The sequence below is a fragment of the Pteronotus mesoamericanus genome, unplaced genomic scaffold (assembly GCF_021234165.1).
Source record: "Pteronotus mesoamericanus isolate MK-2021 breed Mesoamerican mustached bat unplaced genomic scaffold, CSHL_Meso_final scaffold_1186, whole genome shotgun sequence".
In the NCBI taxonomy this organism is placed as follows: Eukaryota; Metazoa; Chordata; class Mammalia; order Chiroptera; family Mormoopidae; genus Pteronotus; species Pteronotus mesoamericanus.
In genome coordinates, this window is record NW_026555302.1 from 3601261 (window position 1) to 3628842 (window position 27582).

The following is a 27582-nucleotide window of genomic DNA, read 5'->3' on the forward strand; positions in this document are numbered from 1 at the left end:
AAAGGCCTTTGGGTTTCCATTTCTTCCTGCTTAAAAGACTCTTTCCCCAGCTCTCTGCATGGTTTGCTACCTCCCAGAATGTAGCATACAGAGGAGGGGCTGGCAAGCAAGACTTCCAATATACCTCATGAATAACATTCTAACAAGGGGAGATGTCCAGAGGTGCTATGAGTTCACAGGGACACAGCCTGGCCAGTCTCGGCTGGTCAGGGAAGGCTACCTGGAGGAAGTGAGCTCTACACCAAGGCCTGGAGGATGAGTAGAATTTAATCAGATGAAGGGTGCGTCAGTCAGTGTTAAAGAGCATGTCCAAAGGGCAGGTGTATTACAGAAGGGAGAGGTTCAGTGTGCCTGAAGAGGAACATAGACAAATGAGATTGCTGGGGCCAGGTTTTATATAATAGCCTAGAACCTTGATCTCTTCCATAATTCAGGTAATAGGCTTCTCCCAATTTTTCAGGAAGTGCAAAGGAAAAACAACAAAATTCATTTTGTTATGGCAAAACATAATTTTACGTAAAAATCTGAGAAATGGCTATAGAATGACACTTTTCCACTTTTTTCCCAAAATACAGGATTCATTTTATGATGGCAAAAAATAACTTTGTGTAAAAATCTGAGAAACAGCTGCATAATGACACTCTCCCACTTAGAAGAAACATAGGAATCAGTGTATTATTTGTATATAAATTCTAAAAAGCTTTTCAATCCATTACAAGTGCTCTAATCCTGGGTTTCATTCTTTATACCACTTGAAATATAACACGTTAAAGAAATGACCGCAGTTCTGTGGTATCTTTGAGGGTTTTAAAAAATCCATGTTTAACTTGCCTCTCTGATGTAGGCCCTCAAAGAAGTTCAGGCTCATTATAAGGTATGTCTATATCACTATCCCTTTGGGTGAGAGCTCATCACATTTCACAAACTTAATGCGACCAATAAGAAATGGTGCAACACTAGGAGAATGCCCAGAAATTTCTATATAGTGACACTGTGATCAATTAATGAAGCTAACTTCTCAGTAGGCAATGCGGTATCTTTAAAAAATGCATATAACTAAAGGATTTTTCTCTTTCATGTATATTTAACATGCAAAGTGGATATCCACAAATTTGTTCCAGATAGAGTAAAAACAGTAAAAGTTTTATGATTCAGCAGGACTTAAATCATTTAAGACACTATAATAAGTTATTGAAGAAAGACATTTAGAAATTGACAGGACCTCCTTAATAGCAAGGAAAATGTTAGTACTTTGCAGAGAGAAGAAAACTCTTCCCTAACTTCCTATTCAACTGACATAAAGGAAATCACTCCCAAAAATTCAATTATTCTATTTTTTAGAAGACAAAAATCACGCACAGAAACAGAAGGCTAGGTGCCATGGTTAGACTTACAGTGAACCATGGTCTTTATTCCCATAGCACTCCTCACAAAGCCAAATAGGCTTCCCTCTCGCTCTGTGTAACAGTGTAGGTTTTCAGTATTTCCTTAAGGATGGAATAGAACATTCCTTGAATCTGAACCATCAGGAACCTAAGTGACAAGAGGGTGGAGCTGAGAATCCTACATCCCCTTGAACATCCCTGAAACCATTCTGAGAAAGAGGAAGGGCACCAGTAAGGAAATCCATGTGCTGCCTCTGTAGCTTTACTGCCCCTGCGCATGATACGCCTCAGTAACAACAACAACAACTTCCTTTCTCTATCACTCCAGCTTCCTCCACCACTTACCTCCACTATTTGGAAACATCAGTTTGACAGAAAGAGCCATGGGATGCACAAGTGACTTTGACATTCATTCATCCAACACTTGTAGATGCCTGAGGGCAGGAACAACCCAGTTAAGAGCCTGGGTTGCTGCTATGCACTCAAAGATTCAAAGGACTCATCTCTTAATTCTGCAAATATAAAAGTGCCTTGTGCTGGATTAAGCAACACACAAGTGTTATAAAGATGGTCCATGGTTCAGGGAGATGGGAGAGAAGTTATGTACACTGGAGAAATTTGGGGAGGCCTTAAAACAAACAAACACTTACTCATCACCCACCATGTGCCACATAGACAATTCTGTGAGGCAAGTATTACTGTTCCCATTTTAAAGATTAGAAAACAGAGCCACCAAGAAGAAAAGTAACCAAGCCTAGATTTGAAGTTAGGTCTTCAGGTCTAGTGCTCTTTCCATTTTACTAGCCCACTTCTCAGTAGTGGCAAGGTGCTAATCGGGTCTTGAAGGACAGTTAAGAGGAAGCAATTGAGGAGGGAAGCGCTGAGCGGGGAGAAGGGTGTCGTAGGCCTGTTTGACCCATAAGGGCGTTGGTAAAACACATAGCCACCACCACTTTTCCTTCACATTTTCCTCTCTAATAAGACACTGGAGATGATTGGGAAAGAAAACATTTCACTTGGTAACTCTTTTTGGAAGGGTACCAATCTTGGAGAAGCATGGCTGGGAGGGATTACTCTCAAGGGTGGGAACCCTTTGATAACAGCGCCTTGACTTTGTGTCTTCAGGTCTTTGGAGCACCCAGTTCACTAGAACTATCTTGTAAAATTTCATCATGTTCCCATTGTATTTTACTCTTGTCTCCTCCAGGCAGTAGGAAACATTATAGAAGGCAGAACTGATGTTACAACTCCACTGCTCTGTCCTTTATGGTTTTCTGTTTGAAGTAGCCTCTGGACTTCATATGATAAGTGATCAGTTTACACTAGCAACAGTTGGCTGGCTGGTCCAATGCAACTATGTTGTGTAACTTACATCCGTCAGATATCAAGTTTTGGATGTCAACACGACAAAAGTTCTCTTTCTGGAATAAACTGTATACATTGTGCTATATGTTACCACACTTTTGTTTATACATTTGCTTTTAGTGTTTACCTTGAAAACTCAGCTTACTATAAAGTTTGCTTATTCCATGCCTTACTACTCTCAGCAATCAAGTTGATTTTATAAAGGGTTTTTTTTTTGTTGGTGTTGGTGTTGGTTTTTTTTGGATGAAGGCTTTTGGAAAGCTTAGGTCGCTCATCAGAATTCAAGAGCTGAATATACAATTAGGTTTTGGCCACATAGTCCAAAGCAGCAGCAAGCTTGAAGGTCATACAATGTCACAGCAAGAACATTTGAATAACATGAGAAGTTTTAATTCCTAAGAAATTTTTGAATGATAAAGAAACTATTAAGGGATTTTGGTTGTTGAAAGAAAGTTGTTCTAAAAATTTTAGCAGGGATGACTTTAGAAAATGAGCAAAAGGTCATTAGTAAAATAGTCAGCTTGGCTAATGTAATAGCCAGTGAGGATAATGCAGGATAAAAAGTATTCTAATTTTATAACCTCTGGTTTAAAAAACAAGTAACATCTGAATAGTCGGCATGTTCTGGTGCAAAGTCTTTACTAAAGTCTTACCAGGAAAGTGGAAGATTGGTCTCTGAAAGGGAAACAATTTTTTAGAGAGGCATCAAGCTATTTGTTATGCCTCACAATATCTAACAATTTCCAATGACCTATTTTAATAAAGTTTTAAGATTTCCCCCTGGGTTCTTGTGCTTTTTCTGACACTACCATTTTCTTGTTTCCACTCTTAAGACAACACTAATGTAACTTAAAAATATTTTCAAATGCCACAGAGGAGAAAGAAATTGAGAGAATAGTAACGTTGACTGCAACGGATGAGAGCAATACATGAAATAGACAAGTCAGTCACTCAGAAAACAAGAGGAACCAGTGGACTGGAGGAGGCGAAGCACTGCTTTGCCAAGCCACAGAAAGGCTGTTTTCATTAGGCAAAGGACATCCAGAAAATGTAGACAGTTGATTAAAAATAATGTAATGGGGCATAGAAGTTTTGAAAGGTAAACAAGATTCCAACTTACTATTAATGTTAGAGTAAGACTTGCAATAGAATAAGACTTGTAAATTGTGTGAATTGCTAAGCAGCAATATTTAATTAGCTTAACTCATCATAATTAGAATGGTTAATAAATAAGAAAGGGGACTAAAATCTGGAATGAAATGGGGCATGTTCCTATGCTTAGAAAAGGCTTTTGTATCTGTAGTTTTCTATTTTATTTTTTAAAATTAAAATTATTTTTCAATTATAGTTGGCATTCAATATTATGTTAGATTCAGGTGTACAGCATACTAGTTAGACACTTATAGATCTTACAAAGTGATCCCCCCACTAAGTCTAGTACCCACCTGGCACTGTACATACTGTACTTTACATCCCCATGACTAATTTGTATTTATTAATTCCTTCCTATTTTTCACCTGCACCCCCCACCCCTGGCAACCATCATTTGTTCTCTCTAAGTCCGTTTCTGTTCTGCTTGTTCTTTTTTTGTTTGTTTTTTAGATTTCACAGGTAAGTGAAATCATATGGTATTTGTCTTTCACTGTTTGACTTATTTCCCTTAGCTTAATACCCTCTAGGTCATTAAGATTTCATTTGTTATGGCAAGCAATATTCATATGTACCACATCTTCTTTATCTACCCATTTGTTGATGGACACTTAGGTTGCTTCCGTATCTTGGCTATTGTATATGAAATGTCCTTTTTTGTCTCTCATCCTTTGCTTTAAGTCTATTTTGTCTGATAGAATTATTGCTACCTCCACTTTTCAGTTCCATCTGCATGATATATATACCTTTTTCTATCCCTTTACTTTCAATCTGTGTGTGTCCTTCCATCTGAAGTGAGCCTCTTGTATACAGCATGTGTATGAGTCTTATTTCTTCTCCATTCAGCTACCCCTCATTTTTGGATTGGAACTTTTAATCCTTTTACATTTAAAGTAATTCTTGATAGGTATGTAGTTGTCACCATTTTATTATTCATATTTTTCATCGTTTTTTTCCTTTTTCTTCTTAAAGGAAAATATTTGGTGGTGATGAATTCCTTTAGTTTCTTCTCATCTGGGGATTCAGCACTTTTCAAACTTTAGTGTGGGTACAAGATGTTGGGATGATGGGCGAAACATAGATTCCAGGCCTCTTTCTTAGAGATTCTCATTTAGCAGTTTTAGAGCAGGGTTTCTCAGCTTTGACACTATTGCCAATTAAGGTGGAATCACTTTTTGCTGGGGCAGAACGTCCTGTGCATTGCAGGATGTTTAACAGCACTATGCCTACTAGATACTAGGAGACTGTTTGCCCCAAAGATTGTTTCCAAAGACTGTGAAATGGCCCCCAGGGGAAAAAGCACTCCTCTCCTTTGAAAATCACTTGTCTCGGGTGAAGCACAGGGACCTTCATTTCTAAAAGAACATTGAGGGGATTTTGACAAATGTGGTCCGTGGACCACACTTGAGAAACACTAAACTAAAGTGGTATGAGTTGAATTATGTCCCTCCAAAATTCAGAGGATGTCCTAACCCCTACTACCTCAGACTGTGACCTTACTGGGAAATTCAGAAGATGAGGTCATACTGGGTTAGGATGCAGCACTAATCGAATATGATTGATTGGTGTCCTTATAAAAAGGGAAAATTTGGTCAAAGGCACACAGGGAAAAAATCCACACAAAGTTTGGGGCTACGCTGCCGCAAGCCAAGGAACTATCAGAAGCTAGGAGAAAGGCCTAGCGGAACTTTCCCTGGCGTCTCCAGGGGCAGCAGAGCCTTGCAGACACCTCAGACTCGTAGCTTCCACAACTGTGAGACAATACATGTCTGTTTAAACAACTCAGTTTTGGGTATTTTGTTACTATAGCCCTACCAAATCAATACATAAAGAATAAAATAAAAGCCAGAGTTTTAGACCGGGACAACATTTGAAGCACTAACAGAGAGGAAAATGGAAAGATTGCAAATTGGTACCAATCTTTATCTTTCTTAGTGCCTAAATATAAATAAAATAGTGGATAGTTTTTATTTTTATTAAGCACTCTCCAAATATACCTTGTCTAATTCAAATATTAAGAGCAAAATCTCACAAAATAATTTGTTACTTTATAAAGTTGAAATTACCTACCATGTTCTATTTTGAAGTTTTCATCTGGATTTCATAGTCATTGGATAGATAGGTTTAACTGTCTGGAAGATGGTTGGAAGACAAATGGAATGCATAAATTAGGTCATCATTTATAGGGAATGTAATACATGATATTTCATACAAGGTAAAGATGCACTGACTGATCACATTGTAGCTTTAAGAAAAGTGCTGGCTATTTCAGGTCACAAAGGCACTATTTAGAGTACAGCAAATGGGACCAAGTGTGCAGCAAACCACACAGTCACATGCTTACCCTAAGCAGGCAATACATACTCTCTCGCCGGAAGTATGAAGTCCATGGTACTAAAAGAACCTAAAAGGTATGCATGTACTCCAGCAGTTTCATTTGCAATACAAGTGAATACTGCTGTCCGTTATTAAAAAAGAAGAGCCTAGTGGCAAATGTCAGTCTTTTTCTCCTTAGAAAAGAATAAGAATCATTGTAATAAATATCTTAATTCCCGTCAATTGAATTGGAAAAAAAAAAAAAAAAAAGGAAACAAGTCTCCTTGCCTCAAGATTTTAGAACAGACCATTGTAAGGCTTCTGTTGCAGATGAAGCGCCCCGGCATTTGTTTTTCCTGCTCCTAGGGGCATAAGCTAAAAAAATTAATGATAAAGAATGGTAGGAAGCATTGACAGAGAGTTCCTAGAAATGTCTACAAATCAAGCTGAGTACTCAAACACAAACAAAGGTAGGCCTAGACCCCTTAAGTGCCCTCTGGGAACCAGGAAAAGCTAACAAAACATTAACCTGGAAGCCTTTGCCAAACTCTAAACAAGTTTACCTCACAAAATCCCCTCACTTTCAATCCAGGGAACTTCCCAGCTTGCCCTTCAGAGCCCAAGGTACAGCACGCTTCACTGAACAGGCTTGCCTCCCGGGGGCAAGGCGGTGGGGTCGACGATTCCCTTTGCCATCTGGTCTAGAAGGCCCTAGAAGGTTCAGATAGGGGCTACCGATTCTCAACACTACTTTCTATCTCCAAAAGAGGGGACGACCAGCCAAGAACACACTCAGTGTTCTCCGAGAGCTTACAGCTGCACTCGCACTCAACAAAACAGAAACTCGGGGCGGGTAGGGGAAGGGGAAGAAACGTAGGAGTAAACAGGTTTTTATAGCAACGCGTGTATTTGTCATGTCTTCTCAGACCTTGCCAATCGTTTGGTTTTTTTTCCCTCAAGTTACTGAATCCTCGCACCCCTTCTCTCAACCTGCCTCTTCTTCCTGACAATCTCTTTGCCTCCTGCCTGCACACCACCACCCACCAACAAAGGTAAGGGCCAAGGACAACTCCACAAGGTGCACTGCGGCCAGCTCCAGTCAAGGGCAGTTGTCTAGATGTTAAGTTTGACGCGGAGAAATCTAATCTCCCCCATGTGATCTCCCTGGCCGCTGTGCCCCTAGCGGGAGGCAGAACAGGTGAGGACGGCTGGAGGGAACCAGTTCCCGGACGGTCCGAAAGGGCGACGAGAAGGTGCGGGAAGTAAAAGGAGGGGCACCCAGAGCACCGTCTCTCTCCCAGGGATCACCTTGCGTTGACCTACTTCGTCGGTGCTGGAAGGAACTAGAGAGAGCGAGGGAGGAGGGCGGGGCGCGGGGAGGGATGGGCGGGGCCTCCGCCTGCATCCTTTCTGGTGCTCGCCTGTGATTGGCGTACAGATTCGTGCCGGAAGCGTCCGCGAGGCGTTGGCGGCGGCGCACGTGGTGACGTGCGAGGGGGTTCGGCGCGAGCTGGCGGCGGTGGCGGCAGTGTCTCTGGGACGCGCGTGGAGGTCGGTTGCTGGGGACTGCTGGGCGCAGTTTCTCCGCCTGGTGCTTCAGCGCGGCAGTGCCAGCGAACGAGCGAGCGAGTCCACGCGAGCACTCGGTGGCGCTCCCCTCTCCACGCAACCTCCGTGCACTGACCGCGCGTCCTCCCGCTCGATCGCTTCCCCCCTCCGCGGCCTCGAGGCGCTTTCCGTTGGGCCTGATCCCGCCCGCTTCCTGCTGCTCCCCTTCGAAGCTCCAGAGATGAGTTTTTCCATCTCTTCAGAGATGAACCAGGTAATAATCGCTATTCCCATCAACGAGGGTGGAGGAAGAGGGCGCGGCCGGAATCCGAGCTGAGAGATGGCGCGGGCGGCCACGGAGAAGGTGGGGGGCGCGGATCGGTGTCCCGATCCCGAGGGGAGGAACACCCGAGCCGCTGCTACCCTCTGAGGGCGAGAGGCGGGCGCCGTGCGGGCCCTTTGCTCCGGGCGCTGCCATGGTTGCTGGGTCGCGTTGGCGGCCTCAGGCGGGTGCCAACAGCCTCGGAGAAAGCTGGAGCAGAGGGAGCGGGGCGGTAGGAACGAGACGTTCCTGTTCGGGGGGCCGGAGTCGGGGCTGTGGGGCGGGGATGACCTGTCGGAAGGAGGACGCGGGAATCTCCGTTCCCGCTGTCAGACCGACGCCTAGTGTGTGGGTCTGCCCAGGTCTGGACTCTCCAACGAGAGACCTCCCAGGACTAGCGCGTGTGGGCGGGGAGCCGGCCCCGGGCCGCATTGGTGTCCCGGGCCTGGAGTGAGGTGGCACCGCGTCCCTGATCGCCGTGGGCCGCGGGGTCCTTTGTTCCCGCTCCACGTTGCCCGCTTTTCTTGCCAAGCGCGGGGAGAGGGGGCGGGAGGAGGGAGGGAGCGGCTGCCCTGACGTGTCGGCGCTGAATGACTGCGGGGCCGGCCAATCCCGGGCGGGGGTGTGCAGGCGCTGGGCGCCTTGCCTCGCAGCCTGTGGAGTGGGCGCCGACCCCGCGGCGCGCGGAGGACGGCCTGGGGCTGCAAGGCTCACCAGTCACTCTGGGGCGCTCGCCACTGTCTTTATTTTATTTTGTTTCTTTTTTTCTTTTACAAAAGATATCGGCGGGGAGGTGTGCTGGTTTCCGACCTTCTACGCATCTTGCAAAGGGTCTCTGGTTGGTTATAAGCTCTTAGGAGGGTATCGGATTGAGTTGAACACAGGGAAACTTGAACCACAAACACTTTAGAAATAGATTTACTTTTCTTCAATACGCCGCACACAGATCTTTGTGTGAGACAGCTGACTTTTGAAAAATATAGCAAGTAGAAGTCAGATGCCTCAAGGGCGCATTTTTGTTTCCTAATGTCTAGTGATGGAGATTAGAGCACCCGGGCCTCACTTGTATGTGGATCTTCTGGCTAGTTATAAAAACTTTGGAAGACTAGTACTACTCGTAACAGTTGAACAAGTACAGCGTGGATCAGACTATATTTTCTTTTAATAATTCTAGCTCTGGCGGTTGATTTAAGGAAAACAAAATACTAATGAATAGTTTGTAGGCATAATATTGCTGACGAAACTTCTGGCTTAAAGACGCTAAGGAGCTGTTGTATTTGTATATCAAGATGAGGCAAACATTGACTATTTAGAATGGGATTGAGAACAGTAACATTTAATGTCGTCTGGCCAGGGTACTTAACAAATGTCTATAATTTAGTAGCTGGAGTTTTGTAAAACGGACTAGAGTCAATGACCAAAAAGAGACCCGGAATGGTTTCCTCTGGGTTTTCTTAGTAGAGGACATCTCTGATTAATAGATACAAATTTCTTTATTTTAATTTGTAGTTCTATTTTTCTAACTTTTCCCCTTAAAACATTCCAGGTTTTGATTTAGCTTTAAGTTAGTGTTTTTTGGACTCTTATTTTGGGGTGGGGTTTTGTTTTCCTTGTGTTAAAAATATTTTAAGTGGCAATTGAATGTGGTTTTTGCAAATAAGTGTTTTTTGATGTAAAAGTTTTCTTGTTAAGCAAATGTTTTAATCATTGTTACTAAGATCAATTACTCCTAAAAATAATTTCATTGATTTTTCAACATTATGATTATATAGTCAAATCTACAAGAAGGAATTCTTCGAAGTTGGGGATCCTTCCACCTTTTTGTGCTGGAGTGTAAATGGAGTAATTAAGGGAGTGATTTCTGGGGTTTTGTTTTTGTTAGAACCACAGAAAATACATGCTTATTTTTAGTTATCAACTTCAATTACCATCTTGTAGATGACTGCTGAACCTATACCTAGATCAGTATTCTGACACTTGTGGTATCAACCTGAATGCCTACCAGGTACCTGAACATTATAATGTCCCAAAGCAAATTCCTCTCTTCCTTTATTCCTAACTCTGAGCATGCAGCAAACTAAAATGACTGTTAGGCTTCTTATAATTATAATTTGGATATTGGTTTTGATAATGATGCCACATATCCAAGCTAAAATATCCTTACTGCCTGCAGATAAGCATGGGTATATAATATCTGTACTTAATTTTCCTGCTTCCGTGCTTTGGCCATTCCTGCAGACCATCCGCATGTTTCTGCTAGTGCCCTATGCTTCTTGCTAAAATCCTTTTTAGCTCTCCAGCATTGTTTAAACCCAGTGCTGATCGCTCTTACTTCCTCTCCCACTATTTTCCAAATGCATCCTGCAAACTACAATCTTTTGAAACAGAAATGGCTGCAGTTTCTGGAATATGTGTACTGTCATACCTTTTTCCTTTTTTTTTTTTTTGTTTGACCTATCTTCACTGCTTGGATTATCTCTCTCTCTCTCTCTCTCTCTCTCTCTCTCTCTCTCTCTCTCTCTGGTTGGTTTGCATAGTGTTCAAGGCTGGGGAACGGAAGATTGTGCCTGCCATATGTTTGGTGCCATAAATGTTGGTGGGATAAAAGAATTACAGAACAATGAGGTTAAAAGCATAGGGCCAAGAAAGTCTGTCTGGTGACTTGATTTACGTGGATGGTGATGTGGAGGGTGATCATAGTTCCAGAGGTGATACTGGGAACCTATTCACCTCTGCTTTTAAAAGATTCTTTGGTTTACTTTGTATTATTATAAAGTCCTTTAAAAAAAATGGGAGTTGATTGCTGTTTTGTGTGAGTTGGTTGCCCTCAAAAGATTGCTTTAAAGCTTAAATAATGTTTGTGATTTGCCTTGAAGTTTTAAGGATGCTTTGAAAGTTTGATGACAAGCTTTGATCTTGCTTTTTCTTGCTGAAGGCCCAAGAAAAATTTGAGGGAGTCTTGCCTACCTTTTTTTCACTCTTTGATAAGACCTGTATTTCAGTTAAGGCAATCTTTTTGGGGGCTGTGGTAACATGTAAACTTCTGGATGTTACTAAAGAAGTTTAGTTACTCATTTATGAACTTTCTGTCTCCCTTTCTTGCACTGACCATATTAAGGAACTGGAATATATTTACCAGAAAATACTGTATTTGACCCAGTTTTAATTTTAAAAGTGAATTAGTCAAATGTATATTTTAAATGTCAACTTCTGGTTTGGCTTTTCAAAGGAAAAAAATTTCCCTTTGTACTTTTTTATTCCACCAGTTATTGAGTTTCACAGAACAAAATCAAGATTCTCTGTGAATTTTTGGATTAGTTTAAAACTCTCAATTTGCCCGGTCTTACCGTAGTGAAAGGGAATGTGAATTTTCAAAGACATGTTTCTGTAGGCAGGAGCTGCTGTGACGCCTTAACTTGGGGGTGGGTGAGAGTAGGAACACGTATAAGAACAGTAATTGAATAGAGGAAGTTTGCTGCATTAACTTAAACATCAGGTGGACTCGGATTGGCTTTTAAAATCAGGTAGGGTTGTACTGATGAGTAGACATTAAAGTGATGAAGTTCATACTAAGATCTTGATGTGCTAGAAAATCATCAAGTGCTAAATGTAGTAGGACTCACTTTATTTGCAAAACTAATAATACTGTACAAGTTTCTATGCCAAGATTTGCTCCAAAAATTTTCCACACTCTCCCAAAGGACTCAAGTGATTTCAACCATCTGCTTTTGTTTTTAAAAATAAACTTAAGGTAGAACTTCCGATTTATCATATGCAAGTAGATGCCATTTTTATTTTTAGATCAAGACTAGTTTACAAATAGATACTATGTAAAAACTGGTCAAAGTTTTAAATGCTTATAAATCTACATTATCACAATGTTTTTGGTTTTTCAAAGGGCACATTTGAATCATATCAACAGAACTTGCATGGAGGTTCCCCTTCCACCCCTGTTTTAAGAGCAGCTTATGAAACTGAAGTGAGGAGGTAACGACCCGCGAGTGCGGATGGGCCATCCCTGCATATGCCACATGTACAAAGATTTTCTTAATTTGGGCTGGGTCTTGGCTAAGAACGTTTGAAAGTTTCTTTAGGAGATAGAGTGTGTCCTTTATAGAGAATTGTGTGTTACTTGAAAAACATGTATTTTGTTAGACCTGGTTTCTTAAGAAAAGCTGAGTTAACTAATTTAGAGGAAAGTATACAGCAGCGGAAATCAACATTGCATGATGGTATGATATAGTTTTGTTGTGGGGTAGACATTGACAACAATCCCAACTGAGTCAGAAGAATATTCAGGTTTCCTTGAAATAAGGCCTAGGTTATACAGTTGGGGCAGTGGCGGTCCTACTCTTAGAGATTGTGCGAATTTAACACAGTAGGTTTGTCGAATTAGAACTGGACCAGACTTCAATGATTATTTACCTTAACAAAATTGTTAGATATAGAATTGTGGGTTTGACTGATGTATAAAGAAAGGCTGGGTAATCTTAAGATGTCCACTTACAAATATGCATGTTTTTCAAATACTTTCTTTGTTCTGGTTTCCTGAATTAGTGGTGTAAAAGCAGTTCAGGTGGATCTTCAAGTTTTTGGCTATGTTGTCTCCGTAGGGGGTGGGTGAGACAGAAACAAAGACAGGACAGAGGCCCTCCCTTCAGGGGGCCCTGAACCACAGAAGATAAGCAGGTGTACAGACTCTCAGCCCAGAACAGGTCAGCTGGAAGACCGCCCGATACTTTTCAGAGAGGGTTCAGTATGTGGAGAAGCTGCTTCTTAACCTGGGGGGATTTGGCAGAGGCTTTGTAGAGAGAGGTAAGATATCATCTGGCAGAGGTTGGGTTAAGGATATTACAAGAAGGTACAGAGGCAGACACATTTTGGAGAACAGCGTATCTGGTTTGACGGTAACATTGTGTACATGTCTGGGAATGATGCCCAAGTTGCTTGCTGGCTGATGAAAACAGAAGGATCACGTGTTTCCATATTAATTGGAATCCAATAGTAAAGAATAGAATTAATCAGCATTTATACTGGGTCCAGCACAAATAACCCCTTTTTTATTACAAAAATCATAAGCATTTAATTCTGTAACTCAAGCACACTATATGACAATTTAGATGAAATGTTTAAATTAAAGCTATAAATTATTACACCCGTATTATTATCCTACCAACCACACTCAAGCAGGCGTTATTTCTGCTGGGCCCTGTATTTGTTCTATAATCTTGTGCTTATATATCTCACTTAAATGATAAATATTATTAGCTCCTCCTGCCTTTTGCCTTTGGGGGAGGTTAGTCTGTTTGTTTTTGATTACCTGAGTAGTGGCAGGTTAAATAAAAAATATTTATATACCATATAATCACATTTGTGTTATTTTCTCTCTCTGTGCCATTTATATCAAAATCTCCTCAAGATCAAGACCTGGGAGTATGATCTACATATCAATAACAGTCCTTGATCCTTTTGACTATCTAAGATTTTTCATTATTACAGATTATGATGCATGATTATCACAGAAGAAATTCATGTCTATAGCTTTTAAGGACTTGATTACATCATTTCCAAGCCTGATAGTTTTGGAATCACCATTGGAGCTTAAAACACCTCTGCCTTCACTTCAACCAACCGTCTTCATACCTCAACGAAGCGCTGAGTTTTAACACTCCTTTGTCTTGGATTATTTAAGAAGTCCCAGAAGTACATTTCTCACCAGTGTAGTAGGTAAGTGAATATTCATTGCCCAATGCACCATTAAGACACCAAGTACACTAACAGCCTTTCATAAGTTTTTAAAAGGTGAATCAGTAATCGTTTGTAGTAAAAAAAAAAATTTTCTATTTTTTTCTTTTATTTTGAATTTGAATAAATAAGTTACTTCAAACTGAAATCTCCTATTATTGCTTTTTAATGATGTATCCTATGTAGCCCATTAGTCACTTGTTCACAAGAAAAGGTGAAATGGAAACTTTAAAACAACTGAAGTTTCTGTCACATATTTTTATAAGTGATTTAGAATATACTGAACCTGCAAAGGGAACAAAATTTAAGTTCATCTTATATGGCAGTCTTTATCATTTGTGGGTGAAGGAATGAAGCAGCCAAAAGGAAGCGGACACAGGAGGACCAGCTCCCAGCTGTCGGGGCTTTCGGTTTGCTCGCGGAGTGGGCGTGGAGAGGCTGGGTGTACGTTCTCTCCCTTTCTTTGCAGTGGATGTTAATAGACGGGGAAGCGGCCAGAATTGCTGAGATGCCCACTACTCTGTGAACCCTTGAAAAGACCAGCCAAGCACAGGGGTACCAAGGCGCGGCCACTCCGTGCCAGTGCTGCTTCAGTACTGTTTCTGTATGATCATGTTTCTGTCGTAGACAGGATGGAATTTCAAAATAAAGATACTGTATTACTCTTTAAAATACAAAAGTCACCATTCACAAGTAAAATAACTCAGCTTCTTTTTGCCCTTCAGCCAAATTTATAAGGAAAAATGATTCCCAATGGATATTTAATGTTTGAAGATGAAAATTTCATTGAGTCTTCTGTTGCCAAATTGAACGCCCTGAGGAAAAGTGGCCAGTTTTGTGATGTTCGACTTCAGGTAGTGAAAACTTAATTGGAAACTTACAGAATAGGTCTTTTATTACTAAAAGATATAGAATCTTGGATTTGCTTATTTTCTCGTTCATAGGCATTTAATGAAGTAACTTTTAAAAAGCGATTAGCTGGAGAAATACATAGTCCGCACTATTTCTGATTTTATTTCCTCATCATTCCAGGTGTGTGGCCACGAGATGTTAGCGCACAGAGCAGTCCTGGCTTGCTGCAGTCCCTATTTATTTGAAATCTTTAATAATGACAGTGATCCTCATAGAGTTTCTCATGTTAAATTTGATGATCTCAACCCAGAAGCTGTGGAAGTCTTGTTGAACTATGCCTACACTGCACAGTGAGTTCTTTGAAGTAATTCATATCATTAGGGAATCTCACCAGGAAATTCCTGGTTTCTCTGTATTTAAATTAGGAACCAGTTTTAAGGCCTTGGTATGTGAAATGATAAAGAACTTTTATTTTTTAATAGGTTGAAAGCTGATAAGGAATTAGTAAAAGATGTTTATTCTGCAGCCAAAAAGCTGAAGATGGACCGAGTAAAGCAGGTAGAGTACCAGAAGTAACACGCAAGGCCTGCCGTTGTCAGGGAATCTTATGATTAAAACGCGTAATCTGTCATTTGTTAGTTTTAAGAGCTTGAAAGTGTCTTTTTTCCCCCAGGGAACTGAATATGCTGTTTTAACTGTGGCTTACAGTATTGTAGCAAGGTCACACCTCCTCTCAGATGGCATGGGCTGGAGCCTGCTCTTCCAGCAGTCTGCCCGGGCAGGTGGTTTGTGCCGGTCCTTGATAACATGATTTAAACACACATTTGTTCACTGTGGGAGCGGGATGGAGCAGGGGAGAGCAACTGTAACAGATCAACAATAAATAAAAAAGAATGAAAAAATAGAATCTACTATGTGTAGGAGAGAGGAAAGTGCTCAGGTGAACTTTGGGTGGAAAAAACCATGCGGCTCTATGCCTTTGCCATCTGGAGGGACTCAGGCTTTTCTAGTACTATACTAGTCGAAGTTTCCATTTTGGCACTCTAATTTAAAGAAAACTTCAACCTGATCATTAAAATCAGGTATTAATGCAAAAAAATACATACTTGTTTTTCTAAAATTAATCACATAACCCCGATTCTTTGTTCTCTTACTTTTTTAGTTTTTACTTACTGTTTTGAGGGAGAGAAGAATACCAATTTGTTTTTCCACTTATTTATGCATTCATTGGTTGATTCTTGTATGTGCCCTGACCGGGGATTGAACCTGTGACCTTAGTGTATCAGGGCAATGCTCTAACCAACTGAGCTACCTGGCCAGAGCAATTCTTTGTGCTCTTACTCTTCTGGGTTCTTTAAAAGTATTCCTTCTAGAATTTAACACCATTGAGAAGTGCTTAATAATTCATAGGAAGAAAAGCATTTAATCTGCTAATGTGGGGGTCAGTAAACTGCAACCCTCCTGCCAGCTGCCTGTTTTTATCAAGTTTTACTGGAACCTAGCGTTCATTTACATAAGGTCTGTGGCCACTTTCCACCTCTAGTAATGGCTGAATAGCTGCGACAGAGGCCATGTGGGCCACAAACCTACAGTACTTCACTACCTGGTCCTTTAAGAAAGTGTCCTGGCCTCTCAAAGGGCGCTCCTCTGCCTCCATGGCTGAGAGCACACATCCCTCCAGTTAGCACCAGGTCCTCCCTAACGTAGGGGCTGGTTTTCCAAAATTATTTCCTACTCATCCCTGCTCCAGCCCAGCTGAATTGTTGGCAACATCTCCCATACTTGTACCTGTGTTCCACGTTGTCCGCTGTCCTGCGGAGCCCAGCTCAGATACTGCCTTCATGAAGCCCTGCCCAATTATTCCAGTTGAAAACTACTGGTCTTAACACCTCCTATACATTATCATAGCAGCTCAGTTTATTGACTGTTTTCTTTAAACAATTTACACATTTGGGTGGCATTCTTTGATGATTATTGTTAGCATGCATTGTTTCTTTTAACTTGTTTTCTTATGGTAGTGATGTTATTCATCTCTTATCCTCACATAATGCTTACACATTGGATACTAAATGTTTTTGTTCAATAAAATATATGTAAATGTTGCCACTCTTTTGTGTTCTCCAAGGTTTGTGGCGATTATTTACTGTCTAGAATGGATGTTACCAGCTGCATCTCTTACCGAAACTTTGCAAGTTGTATGGGAGACTCGCGTTTGTTGAATAAGGTTGATGCTTATATTCAGGAGCATTTGTTAGAAATTTCAGAAGAGGAAGAGTTTCTTAAACTTCCACGGCTAAAGGTGAGGAGTAAAATCTATAGATACATAATACTTAGTTCCAGGCACAGAATCTTTGTCCATGTTTTGAGCAAGCGAGTAATGGCTATGAAAAAGACAGTATGTTGACACGATACTGTTATTTATAGCAGTGCAATGGTTTTCTGACAGCGAGTTTGTTTACTTTCTTTGTTTTTTGGCTACTGGTTCTTAATTCTGATTTACAAGGTAGAGTAAATGTGTGGAATGCAGTGGGGCATCTTTATTGACAGCTTTATTATGAAATTGAGAATGAAGCTGAAAATTGGAGGGTCAACACTGATCCATATGTTACTGCTTTTTTCCAACTCTAGTTGGAGGTAATGCTTGAAGATAATGTTTGCTTGCCCAGCAATGGCAAATTGTATACAAAGGTAATCAACTGGGTGCAGCGTAGCATCTGGGAGAATGGAGACACTCTGGAAGAGCTGATGGAAGAGGTCAGTTTTAAAGTAAATGGGATTCAACAATTCTTAAAAATTATTTTGCTATAACATGAAGGATTCCCTTTCACTTTTATTTTATAACCATGACCCTAAAGAATTTAAATTTTGCTATAGGTACCCCTAAGCTGAGAAACAGGGGGGGTGTCCAGGTGAGCTGAATGAACTGTTCAGTTTGGTCTTCTGCTTCTCTTTTTTAAATTTCTTTGCTTATTATGTGCTATTAACTTTCTTTAAAGTAGCATGTAATTTGCTTTAGAAGTGGGAGGTGGTACACTGAAATTTTCTGTAGATTCTTAAGTTTTCTTCACAGGTTTTTGCTTTAAAATTGACAAGTAGGTAAAAGCTTCTAATGGTTGTTCCTCCCCGTTGGTTTATCTCCCCATAGGTTTATTAACAAAACTAGGATACCCAAGACTGAAGAAACAAGAAGAAACCTCAAGTGTATTGACACGTAAAGAAGCAGCAGTCCTGCCCCAGTTCTCCTAAGAAAAATCTGCTGTGGGCAGAGAACCATGATGATTTAATGGTGTTTACTCCTTTACAGGATTCCTATCTTTAAAGCTTTGTGTTTTTTAATGGTGGTGTTCATACATATAGTCAACTCAACTTGGGCTTTTAAAAAACACGCAAGAAAACAATTAATGGAGAAACAGTGGGGATTCAATACAGGCAGATGGAGCAGTGGAGGGACCTCGAGTTGACCCCTCCACGTAGGCCTTTCAGGCTCGCGAATGGCTCACCCATCCGCTAGGCCTTCAGAAACACGGTTATCGTTATGTTCTGAAAAGGATAGCAGGTGACCTTTAAGCTCTACATGGTTTTCCACTTGAAAATCAGATGCATTCACCCTATATTTGCATCTGTTAAGGGAAGTATCTCTACAGTTTGTTTAAATTTTTGAATTTGTTTTTCATGTTTTTCTTGACATTGCCTACAGGGCAGAAATATGTTTATGCAAATTAGACCACTTATCCTTAGAGGTGTAACTATATCCAGCATTTTATTGTAAATGTGTATATCTTTAAGACCTCATATACTGTACTAGTGCCTTTTTTTCTTAATGCTATATAATAGAAGCTATGAGAAAAAATGAAGATCTCTTTCATGCCCGTCAAGCCAAAGACTCTTCAGCCAGGCTTAGAAGATTCTGTATTTTCTTTTTGTTTTTTAAATTTTTACAACTATGACATGTATTTTCTTTACTCCGGGATCCTCCAGAGTAAGATGTCAAGAAGCCCAAGCAGCACAGCGGAGGTTACCTCGAGGCGGCCGTGTGGTCTGCGCACCAGTGGTGTAGCCATGGAGACAGTAGCCACATGGGTGTTCTGTTGCTGTTTTGCAGGTTCAAACCTTGTACTACTCAGCTGATCACAAGCTGCTTGATGGGAACCTACTAGATGGACAGGCTGAGGTGTTTGGCAGTGATGATGACCACATTCAGTTTGTGCAGGTACACATTGCACATCTGAGGTAACCTCAGGTTGAAATTTGAGTAGAGCATTTTATAGTATACTGAAATTTTCCTTTAATAAAGGAAAGTGGAAGAATTTTATTGGTACGACTGGACAGAAACATTTTTGGGAGAGAACAAGCATACCGTAGAGTCAACCACCACTCTTTTTGCCACATAAAAGGAAGTTAACAAATTAGGAAACCCCCATGTAGATTTTTTTCTCAGTAACATTTACATATAGAAAAGATGAAGCAATGTGAAAATTGGTTATTTGGTTTAAAAAAATTGTTGTTTGCAACAGAAATGACTAGTAAATAGACTCAATTTTTTAAAAGTCTCAGAAACTCTTTTAGTTTGTGGATACATAACAGAAAACGGCACAAATCGTTAAGTGTCACACAGCGAACCCACTTGCTTGAACACTTCCCGGGCCCAGGAGAGACCTCTCGCACTCCGGGGGACTTCCTCTTGTCCCCCGCCCCGTCACTGCCCTGTACCATGCCCCCAGAGGAAACCATTATCCTAGCTTCTGAAACAGCGAGTTTCTTTTCCTGTGTTTGAAGTTTATATAAATGGTCGAACAGTATACTTTTTTTTTTTTGGCCTTTAGCTCAACATTGTATTTATGAGGGATAAAATATAAAGTAGGTGCTGACCCAGTTTAAGGGGTGTTTTGCTTTAATAATTAGAAAACAAAAAATAGGCTCACGTCACCTGTATGGTGATGTTGTTAGGTGTTCTGTGTTAATAGTGACTGAACATGCTCAGAAAAAGTTATTGAATCTGAAGTTAACGTTTTTCAAAACTACTCTTTCAACAAGCAAAGACTGAATGCCTGGTACGTAGCAGGCAATGTGTTAGATACGGGAACACAAAAATGTATTCCAGTTTGTACTTGTAGGGCCTCCCAGGAGCAGGTAAAACAATACAGACCATAGAAGGGGTGTCTACCAAAGTTACAAAGGGGAGGGCATAGTGGAGTCCAGAGGACAGAAACTAGGGACATTTCACAGAAGAGGCGACATTTGAGCAGTCTTAGGATTCGAGGAGTTGGCATAGCCGATAGAAGTGTCAGGCAGCAAAGAAAGCCTATGCAAGGAAAATACTCTTGGAATTGCAGGTCATAAGACTGGGAAAGTAGGTGAATGCCACCTGATTAGAGCTTATACTTAACCCTACAAGTAGTGGGGAACTCTCAAAGAATTTTAGAAAAGGGAGTTAAGAGTGATATGAACAGATATATTTCACAACAATAGGGGAATGGGTTAAATTACGGTATTTCTGTAGAGCAAGCATCTATGTATTTATTAATCGTATTTTAGACAAACGGTTAACTATTGCAGGTGGCAGCCTCTGGTTCGTGGCATTCCAGCTGATTTGTGTTGTTCTTTACTTTACAAAATGATTGCATTAAACCCTTCTATTTTTATAACCAGGTTCAGAAAGTAGATTAGAGCTCTTGAGACCAATTTATAGATCATTACAAGCAGTAGTTCAGGTGAAAAAATGCGAAGGGCTTAATATGAGGGCATTAAGGATGGACTCCAGACATTTATTGTTATAAGGATTGTCAGTAGTTTGTTGTTTTTTTTTAAAGATTTTATTTATTTACTTGTAGAGAGAAGGGAAGGGAGTGAGAGAGGAAGAAAAACATGGAAAACATGAGATACATCAATCAGTTGCCTCTCACATGCCCCCAACTGGGGACCTGGCCCGTAACCCAGGCACGTGCCCTGACAGGGAATCCAACCTGTGACCTTTCGGTTCTCAGGCTGGCACTCAGTCCACTGAGCCACACCAACCAGGCCTGACTTAGTAGTTCTTCATGATTGTTTAGGTTAGGAAAACAGCAAAGGACGAATTTGAGAGTGAGAGGGATTCTGAGGTGTGACTCCGTAGGAGGGGAAGTCGCGCTCTGAACCGAGATGGCGAAATGAAAAGGATGAGGGGACATTAAGCCTCAGGAATAGGAAAAAAGGTTGAGAAGAAGCCATTAGAGAGATAGGAAGACAATGAGAATCAAACTGTGTCATAAAAGCTGGTTTAACACAAGAGGAGGAAGTTGGAAGGAGGAATAAATTGTCAACTGTGTTACAACATTCTCTGGGAAGCCATGTAAAAGGTTAGGGGTATGTCTCCTGCGCTGGGTTTAGGAAACCGCTCTGTAGTAACCTTGAGGGGATATAATTTCCAGTTGGAGGGAAAGAAACCCTCAGCTTGAGAAGCTGAAAAAGCAACAGCCACTAGGGGCTACCTCCTGCGGGGGGGGAGGTAAAGAGAGCACGGCCGCTGAGCAGGCTGGGCGGGAAGGGTTGGTGTGGGACAGTGTGGAGCTAAGGAGGAATAAAGGGTTATGCTCGAGAATGTTCCAGGAGGAATATAAAGGCCAGCGTTTCTCTATCAGGCTTGTTGGTTATGTAACGCTAGCAGTCTTCGCTGTTAATGTGCTTCTCTCTTTCACATTGATTTTCTCTCTATACACTAGACCAGTTTTCTTCTTATGATAAAAACTTTTGATGTAAGCATTGTCAACTTGCGGTGCTTTGGATCCCTCTTCCCACAGACCGGGCTGGGGTTTTATATGCCTTGTAATTCTAGTAGCAGAGGACACAGTCTGTCATAGTATAAAGAGTGGCTTTATGCTCAGAATTCCTCTTCTCTTAGGTGTTACTGCCTTAGGCAATGTGTATTTTCTCTGAGTTCCCGTATTTTTATCTATAAAATGGGTAGGTAACATTGCCCTCAGTGAATTAAGAGTTGATGTGAAAAAGTGTCTAATGATACCTAGGCACATAATAACTGTCTCAGTGGAATTTAATGACCATTAACATGGTACATTCTCTGCCTTTTCTCAAAATAACCTTCATATGCTGTAACCACACTTGCTGAATTCTCCCAAACTTTTAAGTAGTTTTTTCAAAGCTTCTAGTAGTTACCAGAATCTTTTTTTCTATTGTTCCGTGGACTTCTGCTTCTACTAGAAATACAAATTTCCATTAAAAATTTTACCCGCCCATGTGGCACTGGCCCTGGGGACCAAAATAAGTGGCGAGGCGGACTCGGCCAGGTACTGAAGGCGGTGGGCGGCACCTGCTCACTTGGAAGCGCCTCTCAGGGTGGTTGGTGTTGACTCCTCCAGTTAGTTCCCTACGATCACATTTTTTGCAAGTGTCATGGGCTAAAGTAATTGGAAAAAACCCATCAAAGGGAACTCACACATGAGAACACATTGTAAATCTTAAAATCATTTAAAATGTGCAACTTTGTCCCTTTCTCCCTCTTTTACTGTTCCTGGGTATTCTACTTTTGTGAATGGTTGGCTCTTTTAGTATTATTGTTTCATTTCTATTTACTATTTCTTTTTTATTTCCGTGATTTGATGTAGTTTTGTTTGGAAAGCCACTCTATGATACCTATAATGCAGTCTTAAAGAAATATACTATAATGGATTTTTTGTAATCACCACTTTTTTCCCTGTAAAATCCTTTCAGAGGGACCGGCTGCATATTTACATCTGCTCACTTTTTGTTGGCATTGTGTGGAGGCTACCGGTGCATAATGACATTCGATTTATTTGAGTTTGACAGTTTCATGGAGACAGTGGCTTAAATGTAGTGTCTTAATTCATGCCATTTTAAATTATAACATCTTTTAAAATAATCTGTACCTAATATAAAGAGTATGTGAGCACATGTGGATTATGGAGAATTTCTTTTTTTCTCTCCATTATGGAATTGATACTTGACCTACAACATATATTTTTAGTTGTTTAAATTGAGCTTTTCCTGACGAGGCAATTTGTGTAAGCGTAGTTGTTAGGAGTGGAGATGGAAGTAATTTGGAGATGGAAGTAAGTTGGAAATGCTGGTTTGTGTTAAATTTAGGTGTGTTATTAATGTCATACATAGGCGAAGGATACTAAGTGTTTTTCAGTGTTGTGAAATAGCTCGGGAGCAAAGGTGCACCTGTTACGGTCTTTGGCTAGGTGTCTGTAGCTACCTTTTGATCTTGCAGAAAAAGCCACCACGTGAGAATGGCCATAAGCAGATAAGTAGCAGTTCCACTGGATGTGTGTCTTCTCCAAATGCCACGGTACAAAGCCCTAAGCATGAGTGGAAAATCATTGCTTCAGAAAAGACTTCAAGTAAGTGTATTTCACTTGTCAGATTGTCTAAAATTTATTTACTTTTTAAGAAGGCGTATTAGTGGAGCTAATTTTTAATACTTCCAAATTGACTAGAAGAAAAAACTCAGAAGCAATTAAGTTTGGAATACAATAGCAGGTTGTTCCTGCCTGAAATCAGGAGTCCAATTCAGGATTGCATAGCAACCAAAAGCGACAATAATTGCCTCTTACAGCACTCTTGTGCTTTTACAGATAACACCTACTTGTGCCTGGCTGTGCTGGATGGTGTATTCTGTGTCATCTTCCTTCACGGGCGGAACAGCCCACAGAGCTCACCAACAAGTACTCCGAAACTAACTAAAAGTTTAAGCTTTGAGATGCAACCAGATGAACTGATAGAAAAGCCCATGTCACCTATGCATTATGCACGGTCTGGCCTGGGGACGGCAGAGATGAACGGCAAACTCATAGCTGCAGGTGAGAACTTGGGTGAGGGGTCTCTGATTGGAAGCCTTCAGGCAGCCAGGCCTCTAAATGGACACACTACCCTTGCCTGTGACATGCAGACTTTGGAAGGGAGGGTTTGAAACACCTTCCTCCTCGGCATTTCGCTTTACCACACTGTAAGACAATAGGGAAATAATAACTAAATACTGTGGTATTGCCTAACCTTTGATGCAGTGTCTGTTTCTAATTCTTAAACTAATTTAGTCATACTGATAATGTTACTATTCTATTTGTAAGTTCTTAATTAAGAAACGTGAACTATTGGGGCCTTATAAGTTGGTGGACACTTCAACCATTCTGGACCAGAAACCCCTGTCCAGTTTAATATTTTAAACATAAATCTTTGTGTTTCTTTTACCAGGTGGCTATAACAGAGAGGAATGTCTTCGAACAGTTGAATGCTACGATCCACGTACAGACCATTGGTCCTTCCTTGCTCCCATGAGGACACCAAGAGCCCGATTTCAGATGGCTGTACTGATGGTAAGTGCGTTATGTTTCAGGGAGACGCAGCCCATGCTTAGCGTTCTCTAATGACCTGAGGGTGGCAGAAATGCTGACGTCTTACTTTTGGTATAGGGCCAACTCTATGTGGTTGGTGGGTCAAATGGCCACTCAGATGACCTGAGCTGTGGAGAGATGTATGATCCGTACATAGATGACTGGATTCCTGTTCCAGAATTGAGAACCAACCGTTGTAATGCAGGTAATAACAACTCTCCTGAGATATTCAGTATTTAAACAGTTAAATTATCAATGTATAACCTTATTTTCTACACACGTAGGCGTGTGTGCTCTGAATGGGAAGTTATACATCCTTGGTGGCTCTGATCCATATGGTCAGAAAGGACTGAAAAATTGTGATGTCTTTGATCCTGTAACAAAGTCATGGACAAGCTGTGCTCCTCTGAACATTCGTAAGTTGATTTTTTTTTTCCCCTAAAAAGACCTCCAAATCAATATATATAGTACACACTTACAGTTTCAGGAGCTAGAGCGGTAACTTTGGTTTGACTTGATTTTATAGGTAGACACCAGTCTGCAGTCTGTGAGCTTGGTGGTTATTTGTACATAATCGGAGGTGCAGAGTCTTGGAACTGCCTGAGCACCGTAGAACGTTACAGTCCTGTAAATAACACCTGGACTTTAATTGCACCCATGAATGTGGCTAGGAGAGGAGCGGGAGTAGCTGTTCTGGACGGTGAGTATTGGGATTTGGAGAGGTGAGGAGTAGGTAGTGACAAGAGTTTGTTCAGAGATTCCAGGATAATGTCAATGGTAACTGTAAGCTTATAAAATTAAGAATTCAGAAGCAGCCATCTTTTGTGTTGTAGTGGGGTTTGCTGATCTGTCTTTTAGAAATGTCTTTCGTAATCAAACTCAGTACTTAATATAATATAAATGTATTAATTCATTAATCTTTTTTTAAAGATTTAAGAGTGGAGAGAGTGGGAGAGAAACATCAATGTGTGGTTGCCTCTCCTGCGCCCCCTCCTGGGGAACCTGCCGTGCAACACAGGCCTGCGCCCCTACTGGGAATCCAATCGGCGACCCTTTGGTTCATAGGCTGGCACTCAATCCACTGAGCCACACCAGCCAGGGCTTATTCGTTAAACTTTTGATGAGTTCACCAAATTAAGTTCTAAGTCATTTTCTGCCACAAATCATACTCTTAATGCATCAATTTTGGAGCTTGACTCCATTATTTAGAGCAAGAGTTTTAAAAGTATTTGATCTGCAAAACAAACTACATGCACATCGTCTAGATCTTGTCATTATTCTAATTGTCTGCTCTCTACCTAATTGGAGGTAAAACTTTTAGACTATTTTAAGATGTCTTTCCAAGGCATGAAACTTTTGTACAGACACACTTTTCTTTTCCGTTCAGTTTACCAGTTCACATAAAATTGCTATAGTGCATTCAGCTGCTAGCACTGTTTCTGGAACCACAGCCAAGTCTTAGCGGGCCTGTGGCCCACTGTGAGCCTGGCGGCTCTTTCACAACTACAAGGGCTCCCGAGTGACGTTTCTCTACAGCGCTGATGAGATGCCCTCGGAACTCAACTCGTTTGTATCAATTTAATTAGCCTGTGATAAAACTGATTTCATCTTAAGGTTGTTTCACTTGAAGTCATAGAACCTATCGACAACATTAAGTGAGGACTTAATTGTGTATGGGTGCAGGTAGTAATGATGAAATTTGAGAATCCATAATAAAGTGTTTTCAAGTAACAGTAGTTAACGTTAACATTTTATGCTTGAAAATACTTTAACTCTTAACTGTTCTGCGTGTATATTTGAAAATAGTCATAACTCTCAATTTTGTTCCCAAGAAGAAATTTCTTTACCAGAATTTTATATTGTTGGAAAGCTCTAGAAAACATTCACTTCTGAACTCTTCCTCTGAATCTTAGTTGTTACACACGAGACTAAAACTTGCAGTGCACAGAACTACTCCGGTTTGCCACTTACTGTGTCTTTTTGGCAAGTTGTCTTCCTTCTTTGTTTCATCTGTGAAATGGCAATAACAGCAACTACCGTACAGATGTGTTGTGAGAATTGCACTTTGGGTGGTGCCCCCGCCCCAACTGCCCTGAGTTCCCGTGTGCAAGTGGGTTTTTACTGATTTTATTCCATATGTATCCCCAGCCTCTGGAGTGTGCTTGCCACACGAGTAGGCATTTCATAACTACTTCTCTGACAGAATGAAGAGTCATTTCTAATAACCACTGATTTTAGCAAAAGACAGAGTTCGGGGTTTTCTTCTTTATCTAGATTTGTCTCATTTCTCTTTTAGGAAAACTATTCGTGGGCGGTGGCTTTGATGGTTCGCACGCCATCAGCTGTGTTGAGATGTACGATCCGACGAGGAATGAATGGAAGATGATGGGAAACATGACTTCACCTCGGAGCAATGCTGGGATTGCAGCTGTGGGGAACACCATCTACGCAGTGGGAGGGTTTGATGGCAATGAATTTCTGAACACCGTGGAGGTCTATAACCTTGAGTCCAATGAGTGGAGCCCCTATACAAAGATCTTCCAGTTTTAACAAATTTAAGATTTTTTCAAACTAACAGGCTTAGTGATGTAATTGTGTTTAGTAGAGGTACATTTGTGAATAAGGAGGGTGGGTGGGTATAGAGGTTGCTAACAGCAACACAAAGCTTTGCATATTGCATATTATTAAACATGCTGTTCATACTTTGTGTTATTGGGAAAGGAATGCAAAGATGAAGATCTGTTTTGTGTATTTTTAGGACTACTTCGTTATTTTACTTTTTGGAAGTTGATATTGTAAAAGAATAAACCAAGAATTGATTGGGAACACCATTTCAAGAAGTCCCCTCTCCTCCACATTTGTTTTGGCAATTTGCACATTAAATAACTCTTTCCTCAAATGTGTATTAGGCAAGATGGGGAAGGGTGTTAAGATACAGGTTGCTGGGTTTTTTAAGAACCCTTTTTCAATAACTGGAAACACTCTATAACAAAAGAGACTTATTTAACTAGATGGCAATGGCTACTTTTGTTCTTATTAAAAGAAAGCTGATGTGCCTACCAAGATTTAATCTTTTATGATTGCCTTTTATAACTTTTTATACTCTCAGCAGAGTGCTTTACCTGTTGAAGGTGTGGGTCCATGTTACCAGAGCAGAGCGGCAGCCTTGAAGCATGCAGGGCGAAGTGTTTCTTTACACACTTAGGGTTCAAATTTCTAAGCATTTGCCTCAGCTACAATTTGTTTTTTGAGAATGAAGTACCCATGTTTATTTGAGTGGAACTGCTGAACAAGTAACATAGCTTTAATTTTTATTTGACATACCAATTTTAAATAATATGACTTTTTGAGGGTATATTATATATAGAAGACACTTAATATTCAACAGTAAAGAACAGTGAAGTATTTTCTCTTCTAAATAATTCCTGTTTTTAATCATTAACAAAACTAAATGGCAGCCCTAGACTGTGAAAACAATTAAACTACATTGGATTTATGAGTGCAGCCATTATGAGAACTGTGTTTGTTCAGTTTTTCTGTTCATATGGAAGAA

At 40.7% G+C, this 27582-nt stretch overlaps 1 protein-coding gene across 1 annotated transcript; it reads left to right on the plus strand.

Moving 5' to 3' along the window:
* Positions 1-7697: 7697 nt before the first annotated feature.
* On the plus strand, positions 7698-27582 carry IVNS1ABP (influenza virus NS1A binding protein). The gene is made up of 15 exons (XM_054587652.1): positions 7698-8037; positions 13585-13812; positions 14556-14684; positions 14863-15032; positions 15165-15240; positions 16808-16981; positions 17311-17436; positions 18785-18892; positions 22910-23039; positions 23274-23498; positions 23890-24011; positions 24108-24234; positions 24314-24445; positions 24556-24729; positions 26326-27582. The coding sequence occupies exons 3-15, from the start codon at positions 14574-14576 to the stop codon at positions 26577-26579; spliced, it is 1929 nt and encodes a 642-aa protein (XP_054443627.1). The 5' UTR covers positions 7698-8037; positions 13585-13812; positions 14556-14573; the 3' UTR covers positions 26580-27582.